Below are 24501 nucleotides of genomic sequence, written 5' to 3' on the forward strand. Positions count from 1 at the left end.
GCAAGTTAAGGCTCTTTCCCACTCGGTTAGACATCATTGGCTATATCTTAGCTTGGGTGAGATTTTCATTTTTGTAAAAAAGTGATGTGACTTTGCGTTTGTGCAAGAGGTCAATGGCTCGTTTGGGATTGCTTTTATAGAAAGAACTTATGCTCATAAGTGCTTTTAACAAAAACACGCTTTTATTATAAAGTTGTTGAAAATTTCATAAAAAATCAAAGTGCTTCCTGAAAAAACACTTGGAAGTGCTTCCAGAAAAAATCTTTAGAAAACGCTTCTATGACCTAAAAACAATTCTAAACTTTTTTACCAAAAGCCGTCAGAAATGCTTTTAATTGTTAGAAAACACTTTTGGCCCAACCAGAAGCCCTTACGTAACGGACCCCAAGTAATTTCAGCGTAATTAGGTGATTCCGGGTCGGGTGCAATGAGTCAATACTTGAGGGGTGCATTTGAACTCCCAACCAATGTACTAAAAACCCACCAAAAGAGGCAGGACTAAAGAGTAGCCTGTGTCTGTGTCTATACATACTAAAAGCGGGCAATTGGCAATTGGTGTCGTGCGGTGAAAGAAATGGCGGAAACATCATCGTCGTCGTCTTCAACAAAATCGGATGAAGAAAAAGTAGAGATGCTGGACCGCTTGCTCACACGTCTGGCTCTCTGCGACGACTCCAAGCTCCAACCCTTACTTTCCAAGCTTCTCCCCTTCACCGTTTCCTCTCTTTCTTCTAACTCCTCCGCCGTCCGCAACAAGGTCTGTTTTCTGATTGAGTTTGCTTCAATGAATTTCTTGAAGCTCCTGACAATAATTGCTACAAATATTAGTTTTACTTGTATATAGCTGAGTTTGTTAATTGGGTTTTCAATTCTATGAACTTAAGAATTAGGATACGGATTGAAATTTTGAAATTGGGGTTTTTTTGTTACTTGGACAGGTTCTTGAGATATTGAGTCACGTGAACAAGAGAGTAAAGCATCAACCTGAGATTGCTTTACCCTTATCAGAGTTATGGAATATATATTCAGAAGCTAATGCTGCTTCAATGGTGAGGAATTTCTGCATCCTCTATATCGAGATGGCAATGGATCGTGCTGATACAAAGGTATCTATCTCCATATTCTATATTCCATTTTTCTCCTCTCGTATGGCATGTTGGGTTTGTTTCAAATGACAGCTTTTGATGGTAAGACATCTTTCATGTTCTGTTATAGGAAAAAGAAAATTTGGCAGCTACACTTCTGTCCGGTGTTTCCAAACTCCCTCTTCAGCACCACGAAATTATACTCAGACTCGCTACCAAGGTATTTGAATGCGTCATCTGGTTTTGACTGTCGTATAGTTATCTAAGCCCCTTGTAGCTCAATTATGCTGTTTGAGCTCTGTCTGTTAGTTCTTAGTTAGTTGATGAGTGTGTTGGAAAGATATGCACATAATCCTTACTACTTGCAGAACATACTGGGTGTAATTTAAGAGGGATAATATGTTATGTTTTTGAAGAAACAGGAAGTTCACATAAATTTATGGGGTTTATATCTTAGGCAACCAACTTTAATAGAAGTAAGTGAGTTCTGATTTTCTGTTGGCTAGGATTATACGTTGGGATTCAGAATCTTTTCATGTCAGGCTCTTACTTTCTTGGTGTGTTAAATCTTGATCATTGGGCTGGAAGTAATATATCCAACGTGTTAGGCCAAATTAAGCTTTCAAATGATAATAAAATATGAAAAGCATTAAAGAAAGAGGAGTGAAGTAGGTGAAATGGATGGGAAAATGGCCTCCCTTAAGTTAATAGTGGGCACATAATAAGTGAGACTGTTTAAATCTGATGGTTCTAGGATGGGAAAAGCAAATCTCAATCCAAGGAATATTTTACAGATAGGAGTAGACGTGACGTGTTTCTTAGAATTCTAAAAATAAGTTCATAATCTTGTTCCAGTGGAACATTAGTGAACTATTAGCATTTTCTTGGTGTTCTGGTTCTGTCAAATGGAAAGTTATTCAAGTTGAATGATAAAAAATGGTTTTATCAACCAGGATGTAGTTGGGATTTAGGCTTTTTAGAGTTGGGTATGGCAAAAAAAAAGTGTACATTTCGTATAGTGAATTGGAGAAGCTTTGAGACTTATCGAGCTATTAGTATCCAATTTATTTGACGCTCAATTTGTATGTTGATATAATTTAAAACAACTAGTGAATTCATATTGCATAATTTTGGGTTCTTTTGGGACATGAGTATGCATAACTATTGATTCTCATTTGATTACAGGTCATGGGTGAGTGTCACTCAAGTGGTGTAAATGATGAAGTTGCTGCAAAGTATAAAACGATATGTTATTCTCAGGACAGGAAGTTGTTTCTTGAATTTTGCCTTCATACAATTTTGTATCAACAATCATCTCAAAGGTGTGGAACTTGGTTTAGTACTGGAGCAGTATTTTTTTTGAATAGAAACATTGTATTGATAATCAAGAGGAAAAATCCTCGATCAAACAAGAAGACCAAAAAAAAGAGTCTGACCTACTAAGTACTGGAGCAGTATATAAATCTCACAGCATTTCTTTCTTCTCTTAGAACATTTCTTTTGTCATATCATACTTAAAGTACTCATGCTTCACAGCAGAGAATGCCCACCTGGACTTTCGATTGCTCAAACCCACAGTGTTACAGGGAAACAACCATTGAAAAGTGATATACTTCTAACAAGAAAGGTAAATCTAGTATGAGTTGGATTTTTTAATCTTTGGGTATTGTGGATCTTTTTTCCTCATAGGTAGTGTTTTACTGCCATTATTTTTTGGAGCTTATAGATGGTTTTTACTAATACTATATTTGTTCTGCGTGTTTACGGGGGAGAAACTACAATACATTTGGTTTTTATCTCCTATTGTTTGGTGGGAGAGGAAAAGGATGATAGATAATATTAGAAAGTGTTGTTCCCTTATATGATTAGAAATAGGAGGAAAAGAAGAAAGGGGTAAATGTTTGATTTGATTTACTAAAATCCCTTTTCTTTTAGTTTCACATATTTTTACTAGATTTGTAATCCTTCAATGGTTATGATGACAAAAAATTAAACATGCATCAAAACCTCTTCTGTTCTTTTCATTTCCAAAAGTATTTTTGTGGGCTGAAGGGAAAGGTTCCCCTCCCATCTCCTATATCCCCTCATACTTACAAATATACGAAAGTACCCTCTTCCCCCTCCTCCTTTTTCGTTTTCCTTCCTTCACCTTTCTCTCCTCCTAAAGAGAGGGTCAATCTAAATTAGAACTTTTTTTTTAATTCATGTGTATATGCATCCTTATTTTTGCCAATAACTACATTATTCACTTTGATTTTCTGCAAGCAGTTAGGGATCTTGAATGTTATTGAGGCTATGGAGCTGGCCCCTGAGCTTGTTTATCCTCTATATGTGGCTGCCTCTGTAGACTGGTACATTCTAATTTCCCCATTATTACTGAAATTTAGCCTTCTTATTTTGTTACGTATTTGATATGTGGATTTGTATTTTAATAATTGATTGATTCTAGTCAAGAGCCTGTTGTTAAGAGAGGGGAAGAGCTCCTAAAGAAGAAGGCTGCTGGAGCCAACTTAGATGATTCAGACCTCATAAACACACTTTTTTTGTTATTTAATGGTACACATTATAAAGCTCTTTTGTTCATTTTAATTCATTTACTGTGTTAGTAATTTATACATAGAGTAAGATTTTAATTCGTGGGTTCATTGTTAGAGTAAGATTTTAATTCGTGGGTTCATTGTTCTATTGTTATTTCATTCTTGCAATAATTGTTTAATGCCCTTCTATGGAGATAACTGTGTTCTACTCTACTACTGGTAGTCCTTATGATCAGAATACTAGCATACTGTGGTGATATTTTATTGTTTCATGACCATTTTAATTTTCACCTATAAAAACTAGAGTCTTGTTCTGAATATGGATTAACATGTACGTGGTTAAGATTATAGCTGCATTACTTAGCATATCTGACCTTGGATAGGTTGGATAACTTGCCTAGCTATCCTTTCTAGTGGGTTAGGGTTTAAGGAAAACCGGGTTTTGAAATATTACGGTTTGAAGGGGTAATAGGGTTTGGCTTTTCAAAGTATCTAGTGAAAGGATTTGAAGGACATTAAGAGCGCATGCCTCAAACCCAAATAATGCAATGTTCTGTTATCAAAAGCCTTACTTCTTGATTAATTTTGGGTTCTTAAGCTAGATGTTGTTTGTTGAATTAATTACTTGTCCACTTTACCGTACAGTTTCTTTTACATAATAAAATTTCTTCTTTTCGAAAAAAATTTCTTAAAATGTGAAGAAACACTAGAAGAAATATTTTTCCAAACTTTGAGTTCAAAGAGTGAAACTTGGCTTCATAGTCATGTTGAGGTTCTGGGATGTCGTCACAAAGGGTTTTGTAATTGTGTATGTTTTTTTAACTTGTAAATGAAATACAGCAAAGCATTTATACTGCCTTATTGTCATGCCTTCTTGATTTCATAGTCATGTTAAAAGTTTCTATCACCAGCTATACTTTGATGAAAGTTATGATTTTGTTTTATTTGATGGAAAAATTTGAGCACATCGCTTATCCTTCCCCATTCAATGGGTAGTAAATTTAAAGGAATATTCTACTATGTTATTTGGCTTAATTTCACGTTTACCCCCCAAACAATTACACATCTTATTTTTTCCCTTGAAACATAATTTGCCTCACTTCACCCCTTAAACTTGTTCCTTGTTCAAACAGGATAAAACTGGATACAACGGAAAGACAACAATAAAAAAAAAAAAAAGCCAGTTAAAGGTCTCTGGAACTACAATAGACATCAAACCCTACGCATTGTAATCAGATGTGATTATTTTCCTCAAATACTAGGAACTCTTGTGCTTTAGTATTTTGTTTATTTTATTTTTATCTTTCCAGATTTCTCCTTTTAGAAAAAAAAAAAAAAAAAAATCTTGGCTCCAACGGTGGTTGGAGTAATATTCAGTCCTCATTTCTACAATTTTTGTACTGTATTATCTCCATCAACATAAAATTTGGACACTTTATTTCTTTTGACAAGAATTAAATTTTGTTTTAACTTTTAGCATTAAATTCATCATTTATAAAATAAATAACATTCAACTTATGTAGGTACTGCTGGAGCTCAAAATGTTGCTCCCGAATCTAGAGTCACTCCTGCAAATCCTGCGTTGAAAGCAAAACTTGTATCTATTTTCTGCCGGTCTATTACAGCAGCAAACAGTTTCCCTTCAACTTTGCAGTGCATTTTTGGTTGCATATATGGTATGCATATTATCTTCTTAGCATTAATTACACTTGAATTTCTATATATTTAACCCAAATTTCTATAATTAAATAGTTCTTGTGAGTGTTAAATAAGTATTCTATGCATATCTGGAGTGGACGATTTTGCTGAAATTTCAAGGAAATTGCAGTCATATGCCATGGTAGAGAGGTTTTTAGCAAAGGAGTCTAAGAATGTAGCAAGGTTGAGTGTTCCAAAAATCACACATGGCCAGTGGAGTCTTTCTCACATCAGAACCAACTCACTGTTCTCATCATCTAACTTTTATACGTGTCACGTCAGGCCCAATGGCTTATACCCCTCTCCAAAAGAATAATTATTTCCATTTTATGTTATCTTAGTGTTGGGTATGAGATATAATACTCTACTGATTATTTATTTGATATGCTGTAATTTGGTACTTAATAGGAAGTGATACCACATCAAGGTTGAAGCAGTTGGGAATGGAATTCACCGTCTGGGTGTTTAAACATGTAAGGACCTTCTGATTTGGTTTTGGGTTATGCTTTTTATTGTCGAACTTCTTTGTGACATATGAAGGTGTTAAACACTTGCCGAGTGATGTTTAACACCTTATACAAGGGTTCCGCATACTTAACTTCGTACCCTTTCATGATTGGGTCCACTATAAGGGTTCCACATGTTAACTTTATGGTTGTTGTAGTAAGTTAAGAAATATAATGTGTTCAGCATTAAGGTTAGTTTTTTTAAGTTGTCTCCTCTTTATTTATAGACCAAAAAGCAAAGTCATTTATTTATTTTTTTTAGAAGAAAGATAAATTATTTAATGAAAAGCAAATTACAATCTGTGGACAATCAGTCCACATCAACAGATATGAAACTAAAAGCACTCCTTTGGCAAGAAGAGTCATTAAACATATGCTACAATGAGAGACAATTACGACTTAGCTACAGACCCAAGAATTTAACAATTCTAACCATCAACTCTAGCCAGGCCCCTTGCCAGTTCACTTTATGAGTATAAACAATGACTTAATCTTATACAATAATACTAGGGAGACCACATTTTGTACCACAATTTAATACCCTGTGATGTGGGATTGAGGTTTACATGCCATGTCAATTTATGATTATATCTCAGTGGATATATCAATGTGGTACTAAAAAGTGGTACAAAAATGTGGCTACCCTAGCAATACTAAATCTTAAAATAAGGTTAAAAACCATCTTGGAGAGTGACCTGACATGGTGACTGGTAGAGGCTGGTATTACAATATTTTCCTGTTAATCAAATAATATGTTAATGATTCTTATACTTTAATAATTTATATAAATATATATGATGCAGGGATAGCACCAAATATTTTGTAGGTCCCGTGGTTAGTGTCTGCATACTTTTGTTTGAGGCTTAGATCTCAAATTTAGAGACAAGATGACATGTGATACTAATTTTTCCATGCTAGTTAAATGAGCTCACAAGATTGCCTGAACTGGTCTAGGTTCAGTGTTCGTCCTGCTCGACTAATGGTCAGAAGGGTTCAAAGTTGGTCAATTGTAAAATGGTTTAATGCAGAAGGATTTGGATCATGTTGATTGGGGTTTCCTAGACTTTGTTCTGGCTAGAAATTGTTTTGGGAGATCAAGGAGGACTCAACCAACTTTTTAGTTGTCATTAATGGTAGACCCGGGGGTAGTTTTGAAGTGTCACGGGGCTTGGACAGGTACACCCCCTTTTGCTGTCTCTTTTGTGATTTAATGGTTGATCTCTTGACAGTTCAGTAGGTTGGTGGGTTTGGCTAGTGAGTTCAATTTGATTCAGTGCTTTGAGGTTGGTGTGAAGTGAACTCAGTTGTCCCATCTTCTGTTTCCTAGATGACACCATTTATTCACTTCGGGATAATATGGTTAGATTCGTTAATCTGGTTGAGATTATTTTGTTATTTGGGATGGGTTTTGGTCTTCGGATAAACATGTCCAATAGTGGTTCGGTGGGTATTGATCATAGGATTGTGGAGTCCAAAATAGCTGGGCGGCCTTTGACTTAAATGAGGTTTCCTTTAGGTGGTAAGCTGTGTTCTTTGAGTTTTTGGGATCCTGTAGTGGAAAATTTCCTGAAGAAGCTGGGTGAAGGGAGGCTCCTCTCTCTATAGGTGGTTGGCCTGTCTGGATTTAGTCAGTCTTAAGTAGTATTCATGCTTCAACATATTTCATGGCTTGTAATGCTTTTGTGATTGATCACTGAAATTTGTTATTTTTCCATTATTTCTGTAGAGTTACTATTCAATTGACATTTGTTGTGCTCCACCTTCTTTTTTTTTTTAATTTTATAGTTTTTATTTATTTATTTTAAAGATCTCTGTGTGCAGTCAAAGATTGATCAACTTAAACTGATGGGCCCTGTTATTTTGAGTGGAATTCTGAAGTCACTTGATGCAGTTTCAAGTTCAGAATCAGGTTTGCTTCCTATGCAATGAATGTTGTTAAACTTCTGTTCATTTGCACCTTTTACAATTAGATGAAAATGGCAGAATTTCAATCTGATTGATATAGTGCACTAAATCTACCCAGATGTTACTGTGAGGGACTCCAAAACTTTTGCTTATCAAGCAATTGGGTTGCTTTCACAGCGTATGCCTCAACTTTTCAGGTTCAATATCTTCCTTTTTGTTTCTTCTGGTTCCAGTTTTTATATTCTTTGACTTTGTAAATATTGTTCTTCTGATGTTCCTTTCATGCTTTGTATTAGATTTTATAGTGGAAAAATATTTGAATACATGTTTCCCTCCTTCCAGAGATAAGATTGACATGGCTGTGCGCCTTTTCGATGCACTGAAGGTGGAGACCCAGCATTTTCGCCTCAGTATTCAGGAAGCAACCAATTCCCTTGCCACTGCTTACAAGGTATGGCACATGTTTTCTACTGGTTGAAACTAGGATAATGTTTGTCTATTTCGTGGAATCCTATTCATAAAGCTTTTGTTTGGCCCAGAATTTAGAAATACAATTTGAACAAGTTGTTGAGTTAGGTTCATTTCCCCTTCTTTTTGATAAGGAACAAAAACCATTGATTTAGAAGCAAAAACAAAAAGAGGGCAGAAGAAGTATGACCATTTTTTGTTTTGTAATGTTTTCCTTTCCACTCCTCTATGATATTCAATTGCAGGATGTGCTCATTTGGCATGGTTCACGGTTGTTCGTTGTATTCCTGAAAGAGTTGGGATACTCTGACTGCTTGTACTGCATTGTACTGTGAGAGTTATAAGCTTTGGGGAAAAAAGAGGGATATGGTGCTAGGGAGATGTCTGTGATGACATTTTTGGGTGGCATTGATCATATAAACAATGAAATAATAGAAAATACTTTGAGGGAGGAGTACTCACTCAATGTCTTTGGAGATTTTGCCCAGAAAGAAAGGCATTATGGCATAAGGTAATAAAAGCAAATATGGGTTACCAGACAGATGTTGGGATGCTAACATAGGGACGTTGGGATGCTAATATAGAGACGTTGGGGAACTTCTGGAATCCTTGGAAGGACATTTCTCAAGGATATAGATCATTTCAGAATATCTGGAAGTTGGTAGTTGGGAGAGGGCTTAAGGTGAGACTCTGCAATGAAATTTGGATAGGGGAAAATTCATTGGAAAATGTTTTTCCAAGGTTGCATAGGCTTACCAAGGCATCATGGAATGTCCATTGCAAATTGAACAAATACATTCTCATTCCCTTTATAGCTGGGATTTTTGTTTTTGGAGAAATCTGAGAGAGAGAGAAATGGTGGACTCAATTCCTCGTGAAATGTTTTTCCAAGTGCTTTTACATAAACCTCTAATCACCAGATTGGAATCCCACCATGTCGCAGCAACATTAGCACAAATGTCAATGTTTGTTCAAACCAGTAGGACCATAGAAACTGAAATTTTGGCAGTATTGGAGAGAAATTTTGTTGACACTTGCTGTCAGTGTTGTCAAAATGTTGCGAATATTGGAGCGATATTCTCTTTTATTTGTATTTTTCTTCACAATTGTTTTGGTTCTCATATAGATATAATACTTTAAGCTTTTCCAAATCTATTTCATTCCCAGTTTTATTTCACTTTCTCTCATTTGTTCTAATTACCAGTTCTGTATATTCAAATTATTGATACTGGTTGTTATCTGCCTTTAGGGAGCTCCATCAACAGTGTTAAAGGATCTGGAGACACTTTTGCTGAAAAATTCTCAAGAGGTGTCATACTTTTGCTTTTTTTAGAGTATTGGCGGCACTAGTTTTCTTTCATTTATCTCTTTTCTCCATTTATCGGATTTGAATATATTATTTAATTGGGTTTCATAAATTAATTTCCTAATGGAAGCCTGATTACGTGGTGCTTGCTGTTCACCAGGAACAAAGCGAAGTACGATTCTGTGTAATGAGATGGGCGACTTCTTTATTTGATTTGCAACATTGTCCAAGTCGTTTTATTTGTATGCTTGGGGCAGCTGATACTAAATTGGATATAAGGTATTGAAGTTTCCATTTTGCACTTATTATAGTATACTCAATACCGTCACATGCTGCATGACGTATGTAAGGAGGAATCTATTGATCCTGCATCAAGCATTTTAGCCTCTTTTTAATACATCAATCTTCATCTTATCTTTTCAATGTACTCTTAGGAATTTCTACTACTATTTAGTCGGTCAAAGACCTACGACCTCCCTCAATCATATTCTCTCTCTTTCTTTTGCCCATTAGATGCTGTAAAAAATAATGATTATAGGTTTCTTATTAGCTACTACCATTGGCCAACCAAATAGGCAGTGGTTCCCTAAACATCCTTTTTGGTTTATGTTGCACACTACACAAATGTTAGTGTATTGTGAGCTTTGTCGGCTCAGCTCTAGTGTGCTACGAGCTTGAGCCTTTGTTTTCAATTGTCACTTAACAAGTTATATGAGGCTTGGTCAAAGGTTTTATTTATGTTATCCATGATAAATAATTTTTCCTTTAATGCAAGTCATTTGAATAAAAAATCTTGCTCTTGTTTCTTTTTGTTGGCATTTGGTCCTTCAGTGTAATATCGATTATATGTTAATGGACGGGGCTCCAAAGAGGTGGTTATAGGTTAGATAAATGTGGTTTACCAGTGTAATTATGGTTTACATGTCAACGAGTGGGATTCTATAGAGGTGGTTGAAGCCTTTAATTTAAAGGTTGGATAAATCTTGTATACACCTGTGAAATTGGCTATTTTTTTTTTATGGTTTTTATTTATTTTATCTGCTTGGGTGGCTGGTTTTTTCCTGGTATCGTTTTGTTGGCTTTTTCTGCTGGTGGGTTTTATTGTTTGGTAAACCTCTATACTTGTGATATTATCTATCCCCATACTGGTGTGCGTTAGGATACATTGATGGAATGAGAGATTCAAAAGAAAATCATATCATGAACACTACACAATGGAGCAAAATAAAATGGGGCTATGTTCAGCAAATTCCTGCCTATGCCCGTTAGACATTTTTGTTCATCACTATCATGACCAAGGAAGGTATTGGCCGTATGGGCACACCACTCATACAGCCAACACTACTCCAAAAGGGCTAGTTATAATAAGAGTCCAAGTATACAAGTGATGTGAGACTCAACACTCTCGCATAAACCAGAGACTTCCCGATTTGAATCCCTGATGTTCTTGTCAGGGGGCACAATCTAATCTCTGACAGGATCCAAACTTGTGTTGCAATGCCCTAAACCATAAACCCAAAATTTCAGACCTTCAAACCCCCCAACAAAGGTGAAGAAACAAACAGAGGACACCCATTAGGTATTTATTATTGGTTTTCCTGCTTTCCTTTGCTGCCATCCCTCCCTCCCTCCCTCATACATTTATCCTCTATGCTAAAAGCCAAAAACTAAAGTGTTACCAAATGGGCCCTTACTACATGTTACAACTAGGAGCGTGCTAACAGAATGGCACAATACCCATATAGGATTAGCCACTATTGAAGCTCCCATATCTTCCCAGTTCATAACATGTGGAGTCACAATCCATGCCTGGACAATCCACACAAACTTGGGGTATGAGAAATATAATCGGTACAAGACACAGTTGAGTTAGATAGTCATCAATCCAACACAAAGAAAACCCTTGTGTATCAACATCTCAAGGAACACTCTCACAAATCACAATAGAGGTCTGGACTATTTCCTGCATTTTTTCAATGCAGCCAAACTACACAATTTATTAGGAGAAAGTCGTCGTGCTAACACACTGCAACTCCAGGTCTTTCTTCTTTTATTGCCTTTGCCTTCCCAGCCTTTCCTTTCCAAGCTCTACCCAGAGCTTTGTTGAACAAAAATGTCTTGTACTATTTCCTGCATTTTTTCAATGCAGCCAAACTACACAATTTATTAGGAGAAAGTCTTCGTGCTAATACACTGCAACTCCAGGTCTTTCTTCTTTTATTGCCTTTGCCTTCCCAGCCTTTCCTTTCCAAGCTCTACCCAGAGCTTTGTTGAACAAAAATGTCTTGTACTTTTATTTTTCATGGAGTAAAACTGCTCATTTGTAAGCTGTGAATTGATTGTTGACTTCATGGTGAATAACACTGAGAATAACAAGGGGATGGGGATAGAAAAGCATGAGGTTTCTGTCTACCCTTTGGGCTTTCGTTTTGTCCGATTTCAGGCATGTACACTGTCCTCTATTTTGCTAGAATGGAAGGCAGCATATACGATAATTCCTTTGTTGTAGTCTTTGTCTTTCTCTTGTAATCATATGTACTCTGTTTGTTGGTGGACTCCTTGTTCATATCTTTGTACTTTTCTTTTCTGTTATAAAATTTGTTTCTTCTCAGAAAAAGGAAAAAGATTAGGACTCTATTTGTCTTCGTATTTATGTAATTTTTTTGTTGACACAATTTTACATTGCACCTTGTTTGTTCCTTTTTGAAGGGAGATAGCACTTGAAGGCCTTTTACTTGTTAAAGATGATGGGCAAAGTATGAGTCAGAAGCAGGATCTGGTTTATCCAAAACTTGGAGTCATGCTAGATTTTATTCTTAGTCAGCAGCCAAACTTGTTAGAATCAGCTGAGATGAGGGAGCAGAAACTTCATTTTCCTTCAAAAACGTATCTAGTTATGATTGAATTTCTGTTGAAGTGCTTTGAGTCAGAATTGGAGCAAAACATTTCTATTAAAGGATTATCTGATTTTCAGTCTTCAGTAGAAGCACTGTGTTTACTTCTAGAACATGCTATGGCCTTTGAAGGGTCTGTCGAGTTGCATGCCAGGGCTTCCAAGGCTTTAATTGCAATTGGATCTTGTATGCCCAAGGTTGTGACTGAAATTTTTCTTCTTATTTACGAGTGTGCTCTTTCGCTTCATGTTTTTGCATATCTGACAAATCTTACTTCTTTATAGCTGATAGCTTCACGCTATGCACAGAAGGTTTCATGGCTAAAGCAATTACTGAGTCATGTTGACTTGGATACCCGTGAAGCTGCAGCACGTTTACTTGGGTTTGCTTCTTCTGCTCTTGCTACGGCTGAATCATCTGCTCTTATCTCTGAGTTAATTGCCTCAGTTAGTGGAAGGCATAAGCTAAGGTTTGTAGCATATATCTTGCACAATGAAGGGTTCAACAAAATTGTCTTTCAATTATACTGTTTTTTGTGATGGTAATATAACCTCTCAGTCTAGGGTTGGTTGAAATATTCTTCAGGTTTGAGGCTCAGCATGGAGCATTATGTGCAGTAGGATATGTAACTGCGGATTGTATGTCTCGAACACCTGCTGTAAGTTGTATAAGTTTTATTTTCTCTCTCATTATATATTTTAATTGTTTGGGTAATATGTGGGCTTTCATTTAAAATGTCTGTCGCCCCTTATTCTACAAAAAGTAATATAGAAAGATCCCACACTTCAAACATAAATATTCCTTTATTCCATTCATCCATACTAATTCTTTCCCCAATAATATTTTTAGGGTTTGATGACATTCGTCTCCTTGACTGTAATTAGTTGATCTAAGTTCAGCAATAAACCATTCACTTGGAATTTAGCATGAATGTTCTCCAATATTTATTGTTTGCTTTGTTTAGTTTTGTCTCTGATGTGGATCAGTTTTCAGTATCCTCAGATTTTGAGGATTGGTCTTTTTCATGCAATTTTTTCTTATCGGGGTTCTGTTGCATTAATTTTTTCCTTGGTGTTCTTTTTTCTGTTTTTCTTTCTGTTTTTGTTGTTTTAGACGGGTGGTGTTGAACAAAAATTATTGTTTCCTGTGAAAGAAATGGTTTCCCTCTGATGTTGCAGACATCTTACCAAATAATCTTGGGCTATTCTTTATCTTGGTGACCTTGCTTCAATTGAAAGTTAATGGTCACTAAAAAATTTCTTTCCTGTTCATATTTGTCTGTAAATAATAAACTTGACTTGATTATGTTTTATTTCAGTTGGCTTTCTTCACAATTTACTAGTGTATTTTGATTCATTTTCTTTGCTCACAATTTACTTATGTCATTTTGTTGAACATTCATATTTCTGTAGATCCCAGACACACTGTTTCAAAGTACACTAAAGTGCCTTGTTGATGTTGCTAATAGTGAGACTGCAGCACTAGCCTCAGTGGCGATCCAAGCCTTAGGTCATATTGGGCTGATTGTTCCATTGCCATCACTTATTATTGATTCGAATTCAGGTAACTCGATTGTTTTTGCACATTTCATGTACTGCCTCAACCAACTTATCATTTCTCTGCACCTTGGGTTGAGATTTTTACTAACCAAAACGTTAAACTGCAGTTGATATTCTGATGGTTCTACATGAGAAATTGAGAAAGCTACTCAGTGGTGATGATACTAAAGCAATTCAAAAAATTGTTATATCCATTGGCCATATGTGTGTAAAGGAAACTTCATCTTCGCGTCTAAATATTGCCCTCGACTTGAGTTTCAGTCTTTGCCGGTCCAAGGTTTGCGTGAAACTATTTTCTTATCAACTAATTTGCATGTACCCACATCGTACTCTCTTGTGGTGGACCAAAATAAATCAAGGGTATGGGAAAATCTCTAATTCCTGCAACTCTTGATTTATACAGGTTGAGGATGTCCTCTTTGCTGTTGGCGAGGCTCTATCATTTCTGTGGGGTGGTGTTCCAGTGACTGCTGATTTGATTCTCAAAGCTAATTATTCACTTTCCATGGCTTCAAACTTTCTTATGGGAGATGTGAACTCATCTCTATCAAAAAATAGCCATATTGAAACAAATGAAGCCGAGGAAGATCGTTATGCTATGGTTAGAGATGCAATTACTAAAAAGCTCTTTGATGATCTTCTATACAGCACAAGAAAAGAAGAACGTTGTGCTGGAACTGTTTGGTTATTATCAATTACAATGTATTGTGGCCATAACCCTGCTGTTCAGAAAATGCTTCCAGACATTCAGGTTTGTCTTTGGTTCACTTGTAAAATTTTCCACTCGTATTTCTCGAGTTCCCTTTGCATTGGGTTCATTTTTTATTGTCACCATTGTTTGCAAATAGATGCGCAGTGGTTAATGAGAATCTCAGTGCATTATATTTTGGCACCTTGGAAGTTGTGGTTATCAATGAAAATTTATAGAGAACGGATTCCTCTTTTGAATGCTTAATTTCGAGTGATGGATGTTATAAATTGGAGTATTAGATTATAAATTTCCATATGCATGCAGGAGGCTTTTTCACATCTTCTCGGTGAACAAAATGAACTTACACAGGAGCTGGCCTCGCAAGGGATGAGCATTGTGTATGAACTTGGTGATGCCTCAATGAAGGAAAACTTGGTGCATGCACTTGTTAACTCTCTAACTGGTTCAGGGAAGAGGAAAAGAGCTATCAAGGTGAGGTTCTGTCTGTCTCAGTCTGTCTGTCTGTCTCTGTCTGCCTCACTCTCTCTCTCTCTCTCTCTCTCTCTCTCTGCATCTCTTTAAATTCTTAGGTCCTTCTATTTTTTGTTATTTAGCTTGTTGAAGACTCTGAAGTGTTTCAAGAGGGAGTTATTGGTGAAGGTCTTAGTGGAGGGAAACTCAGCACGTATAAGGAGCTTTGCAACGTAGCGAATGAGATGGGACAGCCAGATCTAATTTATAAGTTTATGGATCTGGCTAATTATCAAGCTTCTTTAAATTCCAAGAGGGGTGCTGCCTTTGGATTTTCAAAGATAGCAAAGCAAGCAGGAGATGCTCTAAAACCACACCTACGTTCATTGATTCCAAGGCTTGTGCGGTACCAATACGATCCTGATAAAAATGTGCAGGTATTCATTCATTTACTTTCCTACATAAAGTAAGAAAGCAACACATTCTTAAACATTTATAAATATGTAACTACTGTGTCATGTCTGCTACTTCTTCTCTGTCAAATGTTTTTTTCCTTTTCCTTTTACAATTGGTAATGTCGGAAGTTCTGAAAGTATCCATCTTTTCAATTAAGTTCATCTTTGCATTAACTTTCTCATTATTGCTTTCCTGTTATGTACTTAGGATGCTATGGCACACATATGGAAGTCACTTGTGGCAGATTCAAAGAAAACCATTGATGAAAACTTGGACCTTATTGTTGATGATTTGTTAATACAATGTGGATCCCGGCTTTGGCGCTCCCGTGAGTCATCCTGTCTTGCCCTTGCAGATATTATCCAGGGGCGAAAGTTTGATCAGGTGAGAAGCGTGTAATAGATCTCATGTTTTTGTGTTGGCAATTGAAACTCTGCAGTGTTAGTTGTAAGATGCTTCAAATTTCTCAGGAATAAAACTAGGGTGCATTTGAAATTTTTTTAGATATAGATTCATCTGAGAATATCTCGTGCAAAGTAATGCAAGTCCGACTTTGCTCTACACCCATTTCCCAACACCTCCTTCCACCCCCTGGTATGGCGATCCCCTCAATGTCCTGTTCTGGAACTTAGCGCAGAGGGATCGTTCCTAGTAGATTATTAGATAGAATTAGATATTCGTATTTCTTTTTTTTATGCTTTTGGTGGATTACTTACGGTACAGTCCTGATGAAATAAAAATTAGTATTTTCATTTTCAGGAAAAAAAAAAGAAAAAAAAAAGCAATTACGTTTTGAAATTCTCGTGTCTGTATGTGTTTTGTTCATACACTCCCCTGGAACACGCCCTGCTTCTGTCCTGCTCTAGTATACTTTAGCCATATTTTGGTTTTCCCCTTCAGTCAAACCCAGGGTAGTAGCTTCTTTCCATCTCTGCTGTGTCATTGTTACATTATTCTGAGATCAGTAAGCTTGCTGAGATTTTCCGTGTAATCCAACATTCTCGTGCTGTTATCTGTTTGTTGTTTGGTAAAATCTTCTATCTTTTCTTTTTCTTTACGCTTATTTTTTCTTTCTAAATTCTGGTACTCTAAGGTTGCGAAGCATTTAAGGAAATTATGGTCAGCAGCATTCCGTGCCATGGATGACATAAAAGAGACTGTTCGAAACTCTGGGGATAAGTTATGTCGTGCTTTAACTTCATTGACAGTGAGGCTTTCTGATGTCTCCCTAACTGGTGTATCAGAGGCACGCCAAACAATGGATATTGTTCTGCCGTTTTTGCTTACAGAAGGAATACTAAGTAAAGTTGACAGTATCCGGAAAGCATCTATTGGAATTGTTATGAAGCTTGCAAAGGTTAGCATTGTGTTTATGTTTTTATAGGTGAAGAATAACTATGTACCCAATAAGGAATACTACCCATTACCATTGTGCTTTAGTTCATCCAATAATACATAGTCATTTGCACAAAACATTATACATATTCACTGTCAGCATAACATTGGCCATGAAGTTTCTCTGGATACTTTAAAATTTCCAGAACAAGACCTAAAGTTGTCATCTTTTGCTAAATTAAAACATCCATTGATATTGATGTGTTTTCTCGTGAGTGGTTTGAAATTTGTGACTTTTTTGTTTTCGCCTTATTTATAGGGTGCAGGGATTGCAATCCGTCCACATTTATCTGATTTAGTTTGCTGCATGCTGGAAAGTTTATCAAGCCTTGAGGACCAAGGGCTTAACTATGTTGAGGTTTGTCGAGATTTTATGTCCATCTCGTGTTTAGTATTTAGCTCACACTTTCTTCCAATGCCTTTGCTAATTTTACTTTCCTGTTCCAGTTGCATGCAGCAAATGTTGGAATACAGACAGAGAAGCTTGAAAACTTGAGAATTTCAATTGCAAAAGGCTCTCCCATGTGGGAAACTCTGGATCTATGCATAAAAGTTGTGGATTCAGAAGCATTAGATCAATTGGTTCCTCGCCTTGCTCAGTTGGTTCGATCTGGAGTTGGCCTCAATACAAGGTTTGGTTTTGTGTTATTGTAATACAATAAATTAAGGAATAATGATTAGGAATGACAGTTAGGCATGGTTTTCTTTGTAAATATTAGATTATTCATTACTTATTATTCATTACTTGCAACATTGCATCTAATTCTAAAGTAGTAAATTTTACATTTCTTACCACTTTAACAGCACTAAGTCCTTCAAAAAAGATGCTGCACTAAACCCTAAACCCTATATTGGTTTACTCCCTAAATATTAAGTCGTTAAGTTATGTGCCTACAGTTACCTTATATTTTAACAATGAGAAATTAAATGAAATGAAATGTTATACACAGTTCCCCTTATGCTTTTTTATCTCCTTCTAGTCTACGCCTAAGAATATGTATGACTTTGTACTGTGTGATTATAAATAAATAAAAAAAGAACAGAAAACAAAAAAGTAGTATTACAAATATACATTATCTTTGATGGCAAGAATGATAAACTGAGAATCTTGCTTGGTGTCCGCGAGATACCTAAGAACTTTTTGGAAATTATATAACTGTTACTAATTCTTTGTATGGCCTTTATATTTTCTGTCACAGGGTTGGTATTGCCAACTTTATTACATTACTAGTTCAAAAAGTTGGTGTTGAAATCAAACCATATACAAGCAGGCTACTGAGGCTATTGTTTCCGGTTGTCAAGGACGAAAAAAGTGCTGCATCAAAACGTGCCTTTGCCAGTGCTTGTGCAATTGTTTTAAAGCATGCAGCACCTACGCAGGCTGAAATGTTGATCGACGACAGTGCAGCTTTGCATAATGGCGATAAAAATGCTCAAGTTTCATGTGCAATTTTATTAAAAAGCTATTCATCCATGGCCTCAGATGTTGTGAGTGGATATCTTGCAGCAATTATTCCAGTTATTTTTATCTCAAGGTCTGAATCATACACTTGGCTCCTTTTCTGTTTTTCCTTTTCGTTAAAGAAACATTTTTCAGAGCCTGTATCATTTTAACGATTGCATGTATAGTTTTAAACAATTGTGAGTTTACTACCCAGAGATGAAGGCGCTGCTATTTCATTAAGGATATGTTTACTTACTAGGAATGGGGGAAGCCATGAATCAAGGAATTGGAATTGGCTCAACTACTCCACCCTAGCTGATCCAATTACTGATTGTGATGGTATTTGATCATGAATTTTAACATGGAACCCAGTTAAAATCAAGAATTGGAATAATCCGATACCCATTCCTGATAAGTAAACATGCTATAAAATGTTAAGATAAAGAAACCTGTTCAATTACAGTTTAGGATTACCCCAAAAGTGTTGAATATATTCAGTTTCGTCCGCATAAACTATTAGCAACAGTGAAATTTACATAACAAAGATTTGATCAAACAATGAATTAAAAATTAATGAAACTCTACACCTTGTAATTTGCTCTGTGTTACTCATCTTTCTTAAAACCATTATCCTGGGAAGTCCAAATCAAGGAGTCGGGCTAAAGTATCTAACTTTGTGATCACTTAACTTTAGGTGAAAGTTTTTTATTGAGAATTTCTCACTAGTGATATCTCCATTGAATAAAAGTCTGATGACCATCATCGTTAAACCACATAAAAGATTTGTATTTAAATGAACTTGTATCCTTAGAAATCTCATGGTTCATATGCAGATTCGAGGATGACAAGTTTGTTTCTGGCCTGTTTGAAGAGTTGTGGGAAGAGCATACAAGTAGTGAAAGGGTAGCCCTCCAGTTGTACTTGGAAGAAATTGTTTCGTTGATTTGTGAAGGCATTGGATCATCATCGTGGGCAAGTAAAAAGAGGGTATGTGCTATCTTTTTTCAATTTACACTTTAGTCATTGTTGTAGGTCATATTCTTGAGATTATTCTTAGTGTGTCAATTCCCAACTTACAGTCAGCCCAGGCAATCTCCAAGCTCAGTGAGGTTTTAGGTGAATCCCTGTCTTCTCACTGTCATGTCTTGCTCCAATCTCTTATGAAAGAGATTCCTGGTCGGTTATGGGAGGTAAGAATTTTTATTCATGATCTTTGGTAAACAGACAGATAAAAAATTAAATAAGCAAAGTGTAGATCATCTGAATAAATTCCATTTTATTTAATGTGACAGGGAAAGGATGCTCTATTATCTGCAATAGCTGCTCTTTCTGTGTCTTGCCATAAAGCAATTTCAAGTGATGATCCTGCCACTATGAATGAAATTTTGAGCGTAGTATCTTCTGCATGCACAAAAAAAGCAAAGAAATACCGTGAAGCAGCTCTCTCTTGTCTTGAACAGGTAAGCATTCCATCATAAATTGCTCCTTTTTAAGTTTTTATTTTCTGGGAAGTATATTGATCTTGCTGTAACCCTATTATCGATTGCATGTTCTTGTTATGCTTTAGAAAGTAGAAGTTCTGGTTCTATCGGCTTTTATTTGTTGATGGTTGTTGATTACGCGGGTATTGTGATTAATAATGCGGTTGGCCTATTTTTGGATTGTTGAATGGGTAAATATAAATAATATTATTTTTCAGGACAAGGAGGGAGACAGGAAAGATTTTTAGAGGAAGAATAAAGTGTTGCAATCCATATGGGCTACATTGTCAAAGAATTTTAGACAGTTTTCTTTTGGTTAAATTTTTGAAAGAAATAGGATGCCCGGGTTGCTGATGCATTAAAAGTCTGATTGATTTTCCTCCCATCAATCAAATCATTCAAATATATGGATCATCAACATTCTTGTCAAACTAGTTTATTGTACATAGTCTAGGTTCAGAAGTTAGAAACTACTTTATTGAAATCTAGATGACAAGAGTGCAAATGTCAATCTACAGTGTACTTCTTACTGATTGTCCTTGGCATTACCATGCAATCTATGCTTCGATTCATGTTACTTCTTTTACTGTTTTATAGGCTTCTGGAATATGATCTGCTTTTATTTGTACTTCTGTTCAGTTGCCATCATAATGGTCTTATTTTGACACATGTCTTGTAACCAAGTTTTCCTGCATGAATTTGTTTTCAGGTTGTAAAAGCCTTTGGTAATCAAGAGTTCTTTAATGTGGTTTTTCCGTTATTATATGAGATGTTCACTTCTGGCACTCTCACTCAGTCTGGGAAAGCAACTTTGGTTGTTGATGCTGCTAAAGCAGGTTGGTAGATAACACTTTTTCTTACTATATCTAAGAAGTTAATTTCTCATTTCTATAGTAAGTTAGATAAAGTATTGGGTATCGGTCCACTGCTACTGGAGTCCTATTGATATACTTGGGATGCTTAGTGTCAGAGAATAAAAATGAAACTCACTTTATCAACATCAGTAAGCTCTCATAACCTTGTTATAAAGTGATTTCTTTGGAATATTTAGTGCAGACCAGACCAGAAGGCAATTTTTATGAAGTTATATATTTGTGTTTATTGTTTTCTATGTTGTTGGTTGTGGTATGCCAAAAGATTGTAATAATGGCCTTGCTGTTACTGTGTTGTACTGTGACATGACTCATGATGTTGTAGGTACTTGGCATGTTTATGGCTGACTTAAGGTACTATTTAGGAATCTCTTATTCTACTAGGAAGTGTAGAAAGTAGAGAGATTGGATTTAGTTATGTGTTGTCCGAACTTAGATTTTGAAAACTCTGCTGGATCCATCTATTTTTAGGCTAACAGTATGATCATATCTTTAATGTTGGTGCGATTGCCTTAATATGTGTAGTGCACTTTAAAAAAATATGAAGTTAACTAGGGCTGCTAGTGTGTAATTGCTTGCTTGCCCTTTTTTGAACATCCTTGTAAAGCTATTTAAACGCCTCTTATCAACAGAGAAGAATATACTGAAAATAATCTAAAAAATAACGGTTTCTACACAGAAGAAGATCAAGTTGAAAAGTTTTCTGTTCCACACAACAAAGTTTTGGACTGCATGACAGCCTGCATCCACGTGGCACATATAAATGATATTGTTGGGCAACAGAAGAACTTAATGCATGTGTTCATTGCCACCATGTCATCTGGACTTCCGTGGACAGGTACCCTCTTGTGGCCCTTTTCCCCCTTTCGTTTGTGTACTACTCTCTAAGATCTTGTATCTTGTTGATTGAACTTTCATGGCAGTCAAAATATCTGCACTTTCATCAACAAAGGAACTTTGTTCAAGGCTTCAGAAAGTTCTGGATGACTCTCAAGAATCTCCCGCAAATGCCAACATAATTTCTTTAGTTCAGGAGGTAATCGAAGTTTATTCATCATTATAATTTTTTATCAAACTTGCGTAACACGTTTTTTTACCTGTGTTCAGTTGTTTCTCTCAATGCCACCTCAAATAGTTGAATGCATAAGCACAGTTAAGGTTGCCCAGGTGTGTTGCCTTTTTCCTTCTTTGGTATCCTGTGCACACCATTTTCTGTATTACTGATTGTTCATTGGGTGACCTTATCTTATTCGTGTACACGGTTTTGAAATAAAGCATCAGGAAACCAGATGTAAATGGTTCCTGATGATCCGTTTAACAGAAATCATACGTATAAAGAATACAAGTTACCAACAATAACCTTAATTAATCAACAATATCCCCTTTGTAGCATCTACTTTCCACAATATATGATCCAAACAATATTTTGGTGATAATGATATTTTGCAACATTACATGTGCCCTGTCCAAATTCAGCAACTAAGGTTACGACTTGTGAATAAAACAATACTTTCATTTTAATTTCATCTAGATCGTTGAAATTCATTTCAAACTGAATGAAGATGTGTTTGTTAACCTGATCTTATTATATCACAATTAACGCAGATCATTCAAACTACCTACACATTAGCCCAATTGTCCCTTTCACAGTTTTCACATCCCTATCACCATTTTAGTTCTTGTTCGTCCTGAGGCAAAATTCTAACATACATTAGTTCTTGTTCTTCCTTAGGCAAAATTCTAGCATACATGGGCTCATATCATCTATTACTATTATAGAAAGTCAACAGCTATTCTGGTTTCTCCTTTTTTTTTTTTTTTCTTTTTTTTTCTTTTGTTTGTTTAATACAAGAGATATTGGGGGAGCGAGAAATTGAATCTAAGACCTCGGGTGCAGGGTAAATGCTCTTAACCACTTGAGCTGCAAGCCCCTTGCTTTCTCCTTTTCTTCTCTACCTTCTCTATATCCCACCGATCTCACTTTCAACTTTGTCTCATCTACTTTTTTTGATTAACTCTTATTTTAGCAACTAAAAGTTCTCCGAGTTGTATCTAATTTTGAGCACAAGTTTATAAATAAGGCTTATTATCACAAAACGTCCCTAAGATTTACAAAACTATCAGCTTGCATCTTTAATGTTTTTTTTTGTCATTCGTGGTCCTCAAGGTTAGTATGCATAATCACAAATGGTCCCTGCTGTTAGGTTCTGTCAAAAACTCCGTTAGTTGCTGACGTGGCATATATGTATATCACAAAACATCCTTGAGGTTCACACACCTATCACAAATGGTCCTTATGAAATTTTTTAATTTTTTTAATTTAAAATTCATAACACTTTTGTTTTCTTTTTAAAATTTTATGAATTATAATTATTTTAAAATATATATTAAATTTTAAATACATGTGACACTATATTATTGTAGATGTTGGCTCCATATATATGCCACATCAACAAACTAATGAAGATTTTAAAAAATAATTTAAAATTCATAAAATTTAAAAATGAAAAAAGCTAAAGGTTTAGGGTTCATAAATGGTCCTCAAGATTAAAATCCTTTTATAAATGATTTTTTCATTTATAAATAATTTTAAAAAGAAAACCAAAATTTTATGAATTTTAAATTAAAAAATAAAAAAAAATTCATAGGGACCATTTGTGATAAGTGTGTAAACCTCAGGGATGTTTTGTGATATATATGTATGCCAGTCAGCAAACTAACAGAGTTTTTGACAGAACCTAACGGCAGGGACCATTTGTGATTGCACATACTAACCTTGAGGACCATAAGTGACAAAAAAAAACATTAAGGATGCAATTTGATAGTTTCATGAACCTTAGGGACGTTTTGTGATAATAAGCTATAAATAATGCAAGAGAACTTATTTTCTTAGATTATAGACATTCTTGTCCTTCAGGTACTGGTTAATTTATCTTGAATTTTGTGTGCACAAATTCAGGTTCACGTCACTGCTTCAGAGTCCCTTCTTGTGATCATCAAGCTGTACCAAAAGCTCCGACCAATACGTTGTATAGATGTACAATTTAAGGATGAGCTTGTTCATCTGTACGAGGTAGAGAAGAACGGTGAAGCGAAGTCCTTGTTGAAAAAATGTATTGACACGCTTGAAAACTTAAAACAAGAGAGTGTTCAAGATGACTCAATGTGTATGTCATAAAATTTCAGAGCAACGATAGCCGATCCATGGTTGTGGCTGCATATTTTTATAGTGAGTGGATTAGGAGAAATGAAAGTTTAAGTCCAATGTATAAATTTTTATCAAAACAAGGGATATTGCATTCAACTCTGGAGAACGAGTTGATATTCCTTCTATGTTGCATTCCCGATTTATGCGGTAATCGTTTCAGAGTTAAACAATTTATCTTGTACAAATGCTCTTTTATGCAGGCTTTTATTTGTTTGACTAGTTGTAACCGAAAAAAATATATCTATTTCGGTATGGCCAAAAACAACCATGTCAAATAAAGATTATTAAAGGGAATTGATTTTCTCCCTTCTTTTTTGTTCCGCTTGCACTCCTTTACATGTTATAGTAAAAAGTATTTAAAAAAAATTAAAAAGAAGTATTAAAAAAACAAAAGAAAGTATAAGTGGACAAAATGGGAGTGAGAAAATCAGCACCCATATTAAAATGCCTAAAAGTTTCAACAACCATATTTTTGTTAGGACAAATGATTCTTCCAAAGATGCACGGGCTTTAAGAAACTACATA

The 24501-nt window shown here is 35.6% G+C and overlaps 1 protein-coding gene across 4 annotated transcripts; it reads left to right on the plus strand.

Moving 5' to 3' along the window:
• Window positions 1–508: 508 nt before the first annotated feature.
• On the plus strand, window positions 509–24161 carry LOC117624074 (proteasome adapter and scaffold protein ECM29). 4 transcript variants are annotated; one of them, XM_034355206.1, is made up of 35 exons: window positions 510–757; window positions 939–1106; window positions 1216–1305; window positions 2271–2407; window positions 2622–2712; window positions 3354–3436; window positions 3535–3641; window positions 5146–5298; window positions 5729–5793; window positions 7648–7735; window positions 7850–7928; window positions 8074–8182; window positions 9449–9508; window positions 9666–9784; window positions 12215–12596; window positions 12684–12868; window positions 12985–13057; window positions 13812–13962; window positions 14066–14235; window positions 14362–14709; window positions 14974–15141; window positions 15264–15557; window positions 15784–15960; window positions 16670–16933; window positions 17231–17329; window positions 17419–17603; window positions 18171–18506; window positions 19249–19402; window positions 19495–19605; window positions 19708–19875; window positions 20606–20732; window positions 21451–21606; window positions 21692–21804; window positions 21876–21935; window positions 23728–24161. In XM_034355206.1, exons 1-35 carry the CDS (start codon window positions 575–577, stop codon window positions 23944–23946), a joined length of 5472 nt encoding a protein of 1823 aa, XP_034211097.1. In that variant the 5' UTR covers window positions 510–574; the 3' UTR covers window positions 23947–24161. The 4 variants fall into 4 exon arrangements, with proteins under 4 accessions (XP_034211098.1, XP_034211097.1, XP_034211095.1 ...); XM_034355204.1 differs by having other exon boundaries at window positions 511–757; window positions 21448–21606; XM_034355205.1 differs by having other exon boundaries at window positions 575–757; window positions 2625–2712; window positions 21448–21606; window positions 23728–23946.
• The last annotated feature ends 340 nt before the right edge of the window (window positions 24162–24501 follow it).

Source organism: Prunus dulcis, chromosome 4 (assembly GCF_902201215.1).
Source record: "Prunus dulcis chromosome 4, ALMONDv2, whole genome shotgun sequence".
In the NCBI taxonomy this organism is placed as follows: Eukaryota; Viridiplantae; Streptophyta; class Magnoliopsida; order Rosales; family Rosaceae; genus Prunus; species Prunus dulcis.

Bases quoted from the DNA above. Each gene is read 5' to 3' on its own strand.
- LOC117624074 (XM_034355204.1), top strand. From the start codon at position 575: ATGGCGGAAACATCATCGTCGTCGTCTTCAACAAAATCGGATGAAGAA. The intron at 5,299-5,728 runs GTATGCATATTA...GGTACTTAATAG, and splicing joins CATTTTTGGTTGCATATATG to GAAGTGATACCACATCAAGG. The intron at 14,236-14,361 runs GTTTGCGTGAAA...TGATTTATACAG, and splicing joins TCAGTCTTTGCCGGTCCAAG to GTTGAGGATGTCCTCTTTGC.